General features: G+C 37.9%; 1 protein-coding gene across 2 annotated transcripts in view; it reads left to right on the top strand.

Annotated features, from left to right (window-relative positions):
* The window catches only part of LOC138041013 (uncharacterized), a 21873-nt gene extending 15729 nt beyond the window's left edge, over nt 1-6144 (top strand). Inside the window, exons 5-6 of one of the 2 annotated variants that reach the window (XM_068886774.1) lie at nt 1-5; nt 2537-6144. The exon at nt 1-5 is cut by the window's left edge and continues 397 nt beyond it. In XM_068886774.1, coding sequence (XP_068742875.1) covers nt 1-5; nt 2537-3738 — 1207 coding nt within the window. In that variant the 3' untranslated portion in view covers nt 3739-6144. The remainder of the gene's footprint in view (nt 6-2536) is intronic. The other variant, XM_068886775.1, reaches the window with a different exon arrangement.
* Nucleotides 6145-12500: the final 6356 nt, after the last annotated feature.

Genomic DNA, 12500 nt, shown 5'->3' with positions numbered 1-12500 from the left:
GACAGGTTGGTGAAAACCTATGAGCAGTTGCTGGTCTAGTCTCCTTCGCAGCCGTTGCGTGACGAACCTAATAACGGCTGCGAAGGAGACTATTGCTGGTCGAGACAGAATGAAGAAAATTGGACGGGCAGAAGTTTACATTGGCAATAAAGGGTTCGCCTCAACCGCATGTAAACGTTTGCCCGTTGATGATCTTCGAGGATGACCAGATTCATTGCGAATCTAGACCCTTCTTATGAAATTAACATATTCAATTCACCAGATGCAAGAGGCAGCCAAGAGAAGATCTAACCATATTTAAGGGAAAATGCTGCCTTTAGTAGAAATTTAAAAATTGGCAATCATATTTAGAGTTTGAAAATTTTTTAAAGTCTAAATCATTTTAGATTTTAAAATGCTACGTATTATTCACGTTGAAATATTTAGTTTCACGAAGTAGCTATTAGTATTATCATCATCATCATCATTGTTATGATTGTTATTATTATTATTATTATTACTATTATTTCGTTTCTCCTAAACTTTCAGCAGTTCAAATTTTACAAAGAATATGCGGAATTTACAATTCAAAGCGATATTCTTGACTTAAGATGGACAGTGTCTCTAATGTGTGGAAAGTCAGTTGAATGAATGGACTGCTTTCACGATCTCGCAGTTCTGTGAGAATACCCATCTCTGGCATTGTCTAACTAGCTTGTTTTTGTCCTTTATACCTATTTTATTATTATTATTATTATTATTATTATTATTATTATTTACAAGGTAATTTTTTGTGAAATTAAAATGTTAAAACCAAACGTTTGGTTTTAACGTTTGGTTTTAACATTTTAAAACAGAAAAAATTACCTTGTAAATAGCATATATTTTACCTATGCGAACATTATAGACATTATTATTATTAGCTCTTTAATGTAGATAGATTAGGTTAGTTCATTACTGTTCTTCTTCTTAAATTTGTAAACAGGAAGGATTGATGATGATGATGATTATTATTATTATTAGTTATTTTAAGATTTGGGCCCGGTTTTTCAAAAACCTGCTTTTAAGTTAATCCTGGATGAAACAACAATCGTGCTTTCAACTTTGCACGTCGAAAATGCCTCAACACTGACAATTTTAGGTTGTAGAATATAAAAAATTCTAAATTGTAGGTGGTTGACTAAATTTCTTCAAAAAAACCTTCCTTTGATAGGTGAATTAACTGCAATTGAATTTTCTATAATTCAGGATTAGCTTTAAAGATCACCTTTGAACAGCTTGGTCCTGATCGTTATCACAGATAGGGTATGCCTCGCGAACTTTCTCACTACAATCCAAGGCTCCCTTTCGCCCTATATGGCTTTTCCGCTTAATGAACCTGCATTTTGCAGTCAATTTATTTGAAAAAGAAATCCAGAGTAGATGATTCCTTTATCAATTGTTTGTGTTGGAGCGAGTTTCAATCGAGTGTCGTAAAACCAAAACCAAAGTAATTACTTTGGCCAATCAAAAAAGACGGAGACAATCCAGTAAACCAATCAAAACTCGAAATAATTACGCATAGCCGACACAAAGCGCGGGAAAATGTGCACGCGCGAGCCACGATTGGTTTTGGTTTCACTTCTGATTGGTTGAAAAAGTGACGCGAGAACTTTGAACCATCACTGAGTGAAGTAATGCAAAACCAACGTAATTCAGTAATTACTTTCGACACTCAATTGAAAACCGCTCAAAAGTGCAACTGAACTCAAATATTTTTCGTCTACAGTATCAATATCCTTTTCTAAAGCCAACATGTTTTACCATTCTCACCTCTCACCTTTTTGTCTGCCGGGCAAGACGAGCGCAGTTATCAAAACAAGCAATAATTTGAACCTACGACCGTGATGGGTCATGGGTCTATTCTCGGTTTTACGTCTCAAACTGCTTTGCAATGCAAAATTTATTTGAAAACAGGAATGCAAAGCAGTTTGTGACGAAAAATCGAGAATAGACCCATGCCTCTTACATCACGGTCGTGGGTCCAAATTAAATTACTGCTAATTCTGCCGAGTTTACGTGGCTTGCACGACTCAGAAAAAGCGAACTTTTTGTGTAACAATGGTGACATATGTTTGCATTGGATGGGGAGATTTGTATTAGGAACTAAAAATATTTGAGCTCAGCAAGGGAGTTCTTTTCTTAATGTGCACCTAGGGAGAGCAACCTCGTTCCCAGGACCTATCAAGGAAGAGCTCCTTGGAACGAGCTTGCTTGGGACTCACTCTAGGCCTTCAGAGAACGAAAGAAAACCTCTGCACGGATCTCCTCGATGTCGTCCTGAACTTTGGACGAATTCATTTAACTCTTAACCGGTTTCAAACCCGCTATATAACCAGTTTGAATTTTAACGCATGCTCAATGTCGGAAGAGTGGAAGTGACGTTGCGGCGTGCATGCGTGACAGTACATCGAGGAGATCCGTGCAGAGGTTTCCTTTCATTCTAGCTAAATCAAGGAAACCTCTGCACGGAACGAAAAAACGGAAGTAGGCCTGATCTGCCCTTTGTTCAATTTAGGTAAATTTGAATCTGAGCTCCCAGAGGCTCGACGAGGATTACCAGGAAGCGAACCTCTGGATCGCTGGCCACACATTTTCAAGGATTTTAAATCCCAAGGCTACGCTACACTATTCAGCGAGGACTGCCCAGCGTATGCAGCTTTCAATTATCGACTTCATGGGTTCAACGAAACCCCAACGGATCATTTCTCGAGATGTTTTTGGCAAGCCGCGCGGATGACCTCACCTAACTGTGTTCACAGCAAACCACACCATCAAATTCACTTTGATTACATCAGATCTTTTGCCAACGCTTATCCACAACGGCCTAAATTTGGATTATTTTTCATGACAGAGATTTCTCATAACAATTTTAATACGGTTTATCAATGTGCGGATGATTTTGCTTCCTTGTTGAAGGATTTGCATCAGGGGAATGCTCTGAATCGTACACTGTTGATCATTATGTCTGACCACGGGGCAAGAGTCGGTGAAGCCAGGGAAACATTTCAAGGGAAATTAGAGGAACGGCTGCCGCTGATGGCTTTCACTCTTCCAAGATGGTTTTCGCAACAATATCCTGGCCTTGTTCAGAATCTTAAAGGAAACAGTAAGCTTGTTACCTCCCCATTTGACTTGTACGCGACGTTTCGACATCTTATAAGCTTTCCCCAAACCCCTAATAACTTAATGAGGGGAGAGAGTCTCTTTAGTAAACTCGATCAATCACGTGATTGCCAAAGTACAGGAATTGTGGAACATTATTGCCCATGCCTGCAATGGAAAGAGGTCGATACACGAGAAGATCACGTGCGGGGCGCAGCCGAAGCAATTCTTCATCGCATAAATAACTTAACAGCTTCAGAGCCTCTAGGCTTAAGCCTTTGTTTACGTTTGCAACTTCACGAGGTCTCATCAGCTTATCAGAAAATTGCGAATGTTAAGGTGGCGCAGTACCTTGGTTCTGCCGATGCCGACGGGAGGAAACCGATGTTTTTAAGAGAGGGTACGACATTTGAGAAATGCTTATACCAAGTACAGATCCGCACATCACCCGGGAGAGGTCTATATGAAGCATCGGTGAGTTATGATGGCGATAATTTCCAGGTCACTGGCGAAATAAGCAGAATTAATCTGTATGGAGAACAGCCAAGATGTATACTGGACAAAAGCCCGCACTTGCGAAAGTACTGTCTTTGTAAAGACTACAAAGAGCAGTAACAGACATAACTACATCCGAATAATCAAGAAAAAAACGAAGAAATTGAAACGCAAAATGGTTTTAGAACTAAACGACTGCACCGGCAGAAGCAGGAAACTGCAATTCATCAGACCGAACTCGTTCGGGCAACCTTCACTCGTGTGAAACTAATAATATTTTTACGAGTTCTTCAAAGCGCAACATTGGGCGCTATAGTTTGTTGCTGGGCGGCCGATACTGGAGCGACCATGATGAGGTGCTTTTAATTCCAAAGGAGAGTGTCGGAGATGAATTTCCGTTAGGCCCCTTAACAAAGACCTGCAAATTGATGTACTTTTCTCTAGTGTTGCATAAGGTAGCAGGGGGAGTGTCTTGAAGTTGTGGTTTACAGGATGGTTTCATGCAAGCTAAAAGATTAGAGAGTGTAGCTCTAAGCATGTATATGAATCTAGTGTATCAATAAGAGCGTTGGTATACTATTTCGATATGACAGTTGCTATGATACGGCATAGAACATGCTGTGTTGCTGCCAAGATATCAGTACCCCAGTGATGCTCTGCTGCTATTGTTGGTTTTCACTCACGTGATCAACAGCCATGTTTTTCAACGAAAACAAAAGAAAACGTTTGCATAACAATATAGTTAAATTCCCGGAGGATTTGGTCGGGGCACCAACATGGCTGCCGTTTCTTTGTTTAGGGGCACAAACACGGCGGCTTTGACGTCATGTGAAAACCGAGAATACTACTAAATGTCGTGTAGACTATGTGATAGTGGCTGGCCATAAGCCCATAATATATTGTACTTTGTTACACCTCCCAACTCAAATACGTTTTCCGATTGGAGGAGAACGTGTCACGTGTCATGGGTCAAAACTCACTAACTCCCTAGGGTGAATAAAACTCACTAACTCCCTAGGGAAACATCGACCTGAACTTTCGACTCGCATATGATCAGGTCAAGCACCTTTGAAACAGCGGTAAATTCCGTGTAAAAATCTGTGTATTGTTCAATGTTGAGTTGGGAGGTATAACAAAACACTTAATGTACAGTTGTGTTCAACTGCAGAATGCAATTAAATCTGATCAACGAATGTTATGTAATGAAAAACAGGAAAGAAAAGAAGATTGAAAACTAACCAACAAGAAGCCGCCATTAAAAAGAAAGGTGAAGAAAAAAAAGACCAATTTTCTTCAATTAATTCACGGACCGTACAATTCCTTTCCATGCTTGTTTCACGTTAATGTGCTTTTATAACAAACATTACTGGGCAAGGTGTACAAAGCATACTGTTTGCTAGGATTGTGATAATTTCTACATTGATCATGAAAACCTAAAGACGGTTACAAGACCGGAAGAAATTTTCTGCGGGCCCTCACAAATGGTATCGGGAATACTATACTTCAGCGGTTGCCGAACATGAAATAAACATGGAATAAAGACATGACATAACATCAAATTCACCGGATTTACACGGAAAAAAAAAAGAAACGTTATTGCTACGTAAACTTAAATCATAGCACTGAGAAACTCCTCCTCTTTAATTTAACTATCATATGTTACTGTGGGCCAATTAGAGTTAACTCCGCATAATTTAGTTTCCAGGCTACCACTAGAGCTTAATTTTGAAAGCTTCAAAATTCGTTTTAACATAAATATTGTCAAGTTAACTTTCAGTAAATGAAATACAGTATGTTTATAAAGGAAAAATGTATTGCAACAACTGAAACAACTATATTATAATATCATTTATCCACATATATCATATGGCATTATATCATGGTGAAGTACTTATAAAACACATCTTCAAAATTTGCAAACAAAATTAAACCGTGTTGTCATACTTATTTTCTTCGCCACAGCTTACGGGCCTAATACTGTAAGTGCTTTACCTTTGCTGAATCTACTTCATATTCTCACAGTGGAAAATGTCTTTTGTTTCTTTGTTTTGAAGCTTACTTACCAATGGCATAAAGGTGAATTACCGGATACATTTCAAGATTTTTTTCGATATGCAAGTAGTGTTCATGCCTATAATACTAGATACTCAGTTTAAAAAAAATCTACACAAGCCACGGGTACGCACAAATATAGGCAAACAGTTCATTATCTTACGTAGGTACTGATCTATGGCAAAAAATTCCTGAAAATGTTAAAAACGTACCCTCTTCAAGATTTAAAACAAAATTAAAGCACTTCTTATCGTTAAACCAGCGCTAATCGTTTACTTATAATTAAAAGATTTTAATCATCTTTCCTACTATTTTTATTGTATTATTTCTTCATTATTTCCCTAAACTACAGTAAAAATATCAATTCGATATGGCTAGGGGCTAACTCGAAAACCTACCGGTTTATATAGCTCCAAGGCTCAAATATTAAATTATGATTATTTTATCTATTTATTTGTTTATTTCCAACTTTAAGAGCCATTTTCCCAGAAAATCGAAAATCGCAAGACACTCGTGAAAAAATCGAATTTTTTTTTCTTTTGCCAAAACATCCCTTTTAGTACCCTAATTCAAGAAAAAATAGTTTTGGGTTCAAGCGATTCATTGTACGGGAGAAATTACTAAAAGTTTGGAAAATCGATTTTTTGCTGGTTTTTCGTACTCAAAACAACGGAATCCGACCGCAACTTCGAGAAAACGTTGAACGCATAAGAAACAATCCCTAACATCAAAACTTCAGCCGAGAACTATTACATACTTACTCTTTAATTTTATGAAAGAAAATTTGAAGAAAGAAGTTTTTAACAATTACAATCGACAAGTTTAAAAAGGTCAAATTTGTATCTCTGGAAATGTTAATAAATGAAGGCGAACTTTAACTGTTGTAAAAGCCCTCTGGTATATGCCGCTTCCTTGTAAAACCCATATAGAATAAAACCTTGGCTATTGAACTAAGTTACTGGAAAGTTTTAGCTCTGGGAATCCAATACAGTTCTCACACTAAAGTAAGCAATTTGAGTATCTGAGTAAATAAAACGTATGCAAATTAGACGGCCCGCTGAATGAATTCATATTTTTAACGCAAAGTTTTGTTGAACGAACAACTTACCATTGCTTGTTGTGAGAGAAGTTAAATCCATCTCTTAATCTGTTTGTGGCAACTCATCCATAACTGATTTCGACCAAAATGTGTCCAGCAACTTCAGCGCTTGATTCCCACGCAGCGCTTATTACGCGTCATCAGACGCTTCTGTAATAATGAAACCCATAGAAACCCGATTATGTTTTGGTCCGAAAATAACATACAATGATGAAAATTAACCACTGCTCAAACCACACAGTTAACAAGGTGAGTATTACTCTTATTGAGCGAACAAATCAGATACTAGACGGGATAACAAGATCATATGACGCATAATTTAACAAACGCGCAGAGATTGGTCACGCTAGCTTGTCACATACGACTGTACGTACTATACTTTGTACACATTGTAAACAGATTAAGAAACAATTACAGCTGTCCCAATGAAAAAATGTACAACCCTACGTCTGTTTATAGATCATCAGTGTAGAAATATTTGACTCTGGGAACAATATTAATATAACATTTCCAGGTCAAATGCTCCTGGAATAAAATTCATATATTGTCACGAAGTGTTTCGCAACTTAATATTGCACGTGCCTCTACGATTTCATTTTAATTGAATTATTCCCGTCTAGTATTACGAAATGCTACCCTGCTCACAGACGTTTTTTCTGTTTTGGGAATTTGGTGCGCGCACAAGATAAGCGATTGCCCGTGAGAGAGGGCGGAACGCGCTTTTTTTTATACGTGCATCTAAAAATGAAGAGAGTCTGTGAACAGGCTAGTAAAGTACACAAAGTGCAGAGTTCTGCCTAAACGGTGTTCTCACTTCTCCTCAGAGGCTGCTTCCAGAAGTGAATCATTCACCATTTGTTCTCGCCGGAATAACTAAGTCAAGAAAAAATCTATTTTGTTCATTGTTTTGCTTTCTTTGCTTATTTTTGAAGTTTGTTTATGTTTAAAAGAGCGTTCCTTTTAGGAGAGTGAGATCATTTCTTGTTTGTCAGGCTGAGTCCTTGTTACAAATCAGTCAGTTACCTTTCAGTTCGTGACTATTTGCACGTTATAAATGTCTCTCCCCGCTCTAACAAATCAATGACACCTTATCTTATAAATGTGAAGAGGTATTCTAGCCTGCATAACAGGTGCTTTATGAGCCAAGCGAGGCGAACGCGGCATTTGCTCAAAGCGCGAAACGAGTTCGAAGCGCGAGACGAGGGATAAAGAAAGATAAAGCTTCATTTTTTCCTCCCCTCGTCGCGTTTCGCGCCTCGCGCAAAATGCCGCTTTCGCCTAGCCTAGCTCATAAAGCAGGGGCACCCTGTGAAATATCTGTTCGGAGAAGCAAACATTGCCTAGGATTTTCTATAGCTTGAGGAAGGCTAAAAATTTCTAGATGACCGTTCCATTCATGTACACAATTTTCGAAGCTTATGTAATAAATTCCCTCCGATTTTCTGAAGTTCATTTTTCCCATTTCACTCCCCAGGTTAGGTTGTTTTTCGTAGAGAAAGGAAGCCTAAAATTTTCGGAATCGAAAATGCCATGCAGAAAGGAACCGAAAAACTATCACTTTCGGAAAACTTTGAATTGCTGCTAAAATGTTCGGGAAAATAACACTGAAGCCCTCGTAACTTCGAAAAGACTCAAGTTACCCTAGGATGCCCGAACAAATATAAATTTCTTAGCGCCACTTAGAAAACATTTCTAGAGATCTAAAAGTACTCTGGATAGCCTAAAAAGTCTTTTCAAAGTAATTCGGGGGGAAACCGTCGTTGGGTGCCCCTGATAAAGCGCCTGTTATGCAGGCTGGAGGTATTTCTGCAAGTTCTCTGAGTTAACCAAAGATAACTTTGTTTTTCTTCACTAAACAACATTTCTAGAGGTCTCTAGAGAAAGCGTTACGCGCGAGAATGTGGAATTTTATAACACTCCACATCGCGTATTCAGCCCTGCGGAGTGGTTCTCTTTTTCTCGCGCTCGCGGCGTGAATTGGTCAAATTTAACTCAAAGATTATTATTAGCCTCAATAGGCTTTTCAACAATTTTGAGGAGGTCTCGAAGGTTTCAAGGATGCGATAAGCACACTCAAGTTTGAAGTTGTGTTGTGAACAAGCTCTAAATGAAACTGAGAATTTCTAGTTACCTGGCTAGGGATCCTGGTTTCGGGGGAAAAATGATAAAAAACAAATCCGAAACAAAACTATAGCAAGCTATAAAGTTGAATTTTATGCTTTTTTATTTTGCTGTAGGGATTGTTGCAAGGTGGTAAATTCGGGAATAACGAACTTATTAAGGAAACATTTGTGTTTGAAATATTTTGGGAAATATTATACCTTCACTCTGAATCGAAAACTGTGATGAATGTCTTTTACAACAAGTCAGCATATGCATGTGTCTGGACCAATACAAATATATAAATCAAATTAAGCAAGAAGGTCTGTTCTGTGAAAATTGTATGTATTTTTTACCAACAAAACAAAGACCGAAAACAGAAGCTATTGAGTATTTCGTGACAGTTTGCTAACGTGACCTTGGCATATGTTACCGATTCGTGGGTCAGTAGAAGTCATTAGACCTTGTGGTGGCTTGAAATCTTAACTAAACAAATTCAAAATCGAAGTCAACGGTTTCGAATGCATTTTAATTCTGCTTTTTCCCCCTGAAGAAAACTATTTTACCATTGTGGTAACGGAGTTTCATCAAGCGATGACAGTTTCAGTTCGAAGTTGCGATCTCAATGATTTCGCTGCGGCAATGTGGCTGAACAAACGTTTTTCAGTCGTCATATAAAAAGTTATTTACGGCTCTCACCAACACAGCTGAAAGCTAGAAATAACATTTTCACTGTAAAAACATATTACTAGCAACAGTAAGTAGTCCTTTTGCACTAAACTTTGTTTAGTATGAATTCCTTCAGCGGGCCGTCTAATTTGCATACATTTTATTAAATGAAATTCTCAAATTGCTTACTCCAGTGTCAGGGCTGTATTTCATTCCCAGAGCTAAAACTTTCCCGTAATTTACTTCAATAGCCAAGGCTTTATTCTATATGGGTTTTACTAGGAAGCGGCATATACCAGAGGGCTTTTTCAACAGTTAAAGTTCGCTTTCATTTTCTAACATTTCAAGAGACACAAATATGTCCTTTTTAAACTTGTCGATTGTAAATGTAAAAAACTTATTTCTTCAAATTTTCTTTTAGGGCTTCAAAGATTAAGAACGAAATAATATTCGCCTGAAGTTTCGATGTTAGGGATTGTTTCTTATGCGTTCACCGTTTTCTCGAAGTTGAGGTCGGATTCTGTTGTTTTTAAGCGCGAAAAACCAGCCATAAATCGATTTTTCAAACTTTTTGTTATTTCTCCCGTACAATGAATCGCTTGAACCCAAAACTATTTTTTCTTGAATTAGGTCACTAAAAGGGATGTTTTGACAAAAGAAAAAAAAAATCGATTTTTTTACGAGTGTCTTGCGATTTTCGACTTTCTCGGAAAATGGCTCTTAAATTGTACATTAACTATGAACTGAGCAAATAAATTATATTCTATTCTATTGAATGCATTGAGATGAGCACGTTCGTTTGTCTCATTCCACAAAGGTCGATACAATAACAACGGAAATAACCAATCGGAACCAGCAAGAGAATTGTCGAACATGTTTGAATTTGAGGCAACGCGCCCATAAATCGCATCGTTACTAAAAATGTGTTCCTTTCTATAACATAGGAAGCAATTGTTCCGAGTTCCGATTCCTGAGCTGAACAATTTAGTGCCTTGATGTGTGATTTGGAAATTATTTTCTTAAAAATGTGTTCCTTTTGATAACATGGGAACGTGTTTTTATAAAGAAACGGCACAAAATGGTCCTTTCTTATTAAAAAGGGAACCAGTTGTTCCAAGTTCCGAATCACGATTACGATCGGAACAAATTGGACCTTAATGGATGATTTGGGGACTAATGTTCCTAAAAATGTGTTCTTTTTGATAAAATGGGAACCAATTGTTCCGAATTCCAAATCGGACCTTTATCTGTGTTTTGTAATCAATTCTTCCTAATAAAGGGTTAATCCTGTCATTATTTGGAGAGCATTTGTTCCTACTCGTGAGTTGCTAAAAGGCTTTATTGTTTCGTTTTGCGACAAGAGGAACGTTTGTTCTATATTGTGTGTTTTCGTGTTGCGCTTTGCTTTTATTGTTCGTTTTCTTTTCTTTTTTGAGTTGTTTCTAAGGAACAATTTTTTTTTTGTCTGCTTCGGTAGCTTTCTGTTTAGTTGCTATTTCGTTTTCTGGTAGATTAAGGAACCGTTCGATCGCGCTGCTAACCTCAATAATATGTATGTCATGTTAAAGCGTGCAATGAAAGAGTACCTGCAATGCTAATAATACAAAACATCTACGAATAGTTCTCAAACCATCCATTAAGCTCCAATTTGTTCCGTTCGGGATTCGGAATTCGGAACAATGGGTTCCCTTTTTAACAATAGAGGAACATTTTGTTCTGTATCTTTATAAAAACACGTTCCCATGTTATCAAAAGGAACACATTTTTAGGAACAATAGTTCCCAAATCAACCATTAAGGACCAATTTGTTCCGCTCGCAATTCGGAACTTGAAACAAATGGTTCCCCTTTTAGCAATAAATGACCATTTTGTTCCCAAGTAGTATGAAAGCACGTTCGCATTTCATTAAAAGGAACACAAAAAAGAGGAATAATCTGTTCTTGCTTTTCAAGAAGGGACCGTTCCAGAATCAAGAAAACGAACCCCTGTGAAAATGTGCTCAAAAACATCGTTTATTGGAAAGAAAGAAGCCAAATAGCGACTAAAAGATCACTTTATAAAACACAATCAAATGCCGAAATTTCACTGGATGAAATGAAACATTTATCTGGAAAAAGGAAATAATATTGAAATTTGGGAACTGTGATAGAGCAACAACACCAACACTACCGAAGATCAACGAAAACATTTGACTCCCGGAGTGCAACAAGATCAAGGTGAACGGAATGATGAACAGGATATTGCAGCATAACCTGCACCTAAATGTGCTTGTTATTTACCTAACAATTTAACAAACTAGCTAAGGACATCTCAACAGGAAAAAGCAAGAAACACAGAAAGAAAGCCTTGGATATTTGGCAATTTTTTTCTTCTAAATTCGGATGATCCATTCTTTGAGAAAGACTTCATTTTAAAGAGGGAAACGATGAGAGTTCTACTAGAACAGCCCACAATAGCGCACGGAACCATTTTTTTGATTTTCCCGCGTTTAAGCAAGTGTGCGCATTGACGTCACGCTTAGCGCCCAAGCCTGCTATAGTATAGCCAAAATGGCGGACTTCCATCGAGTGATCAACACGCATTCTCTTCACCAGAGCCTCGGATCGACCCAAGGCTCTGGGAAACTCTATGTAGGCGAACATGCGCCGTAGGGTTCTCATAGCCAAAAACTTACGGCGCCTGCTCACTCCTCGTGCTAACATGAACGTACCAATTATAGGCACTTTTGATTGTTCTTCACGAAAACCAATGAGAAGACACTTTGCTTCAGGGTTCCCCAGAGCTCTTCTCTCCCTCAGTCAAGAGAAGAGCCCTGGGTTCGAGATTGGATCAATACGGATCTTTCTGGCCTCATAAAAATTTCAAAATGTAACGAATCCGTCAAATACTCAAATATTTCCTTTAACTAAATCAGGCACTACAAATTTGGCGAACGAAAAAATATTTCATTTTTATCTTCTGT

This window comes from Montipora capricornis, chromosome 3, assembly GCF_036669925.1.
Source record: "Montipora capricornis isolate CH-2021 chromosome 3, ASM3666992v2, whole genome shotgun sequence".
Classification (NCBI taxonomy): domain Eukaryota; kingdom Metazoa; phylum Cnidaria; class Anthozoa; order Scleractinia; family Acroporidae; genus Montipora; species Montipora capricornis.
The sequence above is the reverse complement of the archived record's forward strand: the minus strand, read 5'-3'. Positions and strand labels throughout refer to the sequence as shown.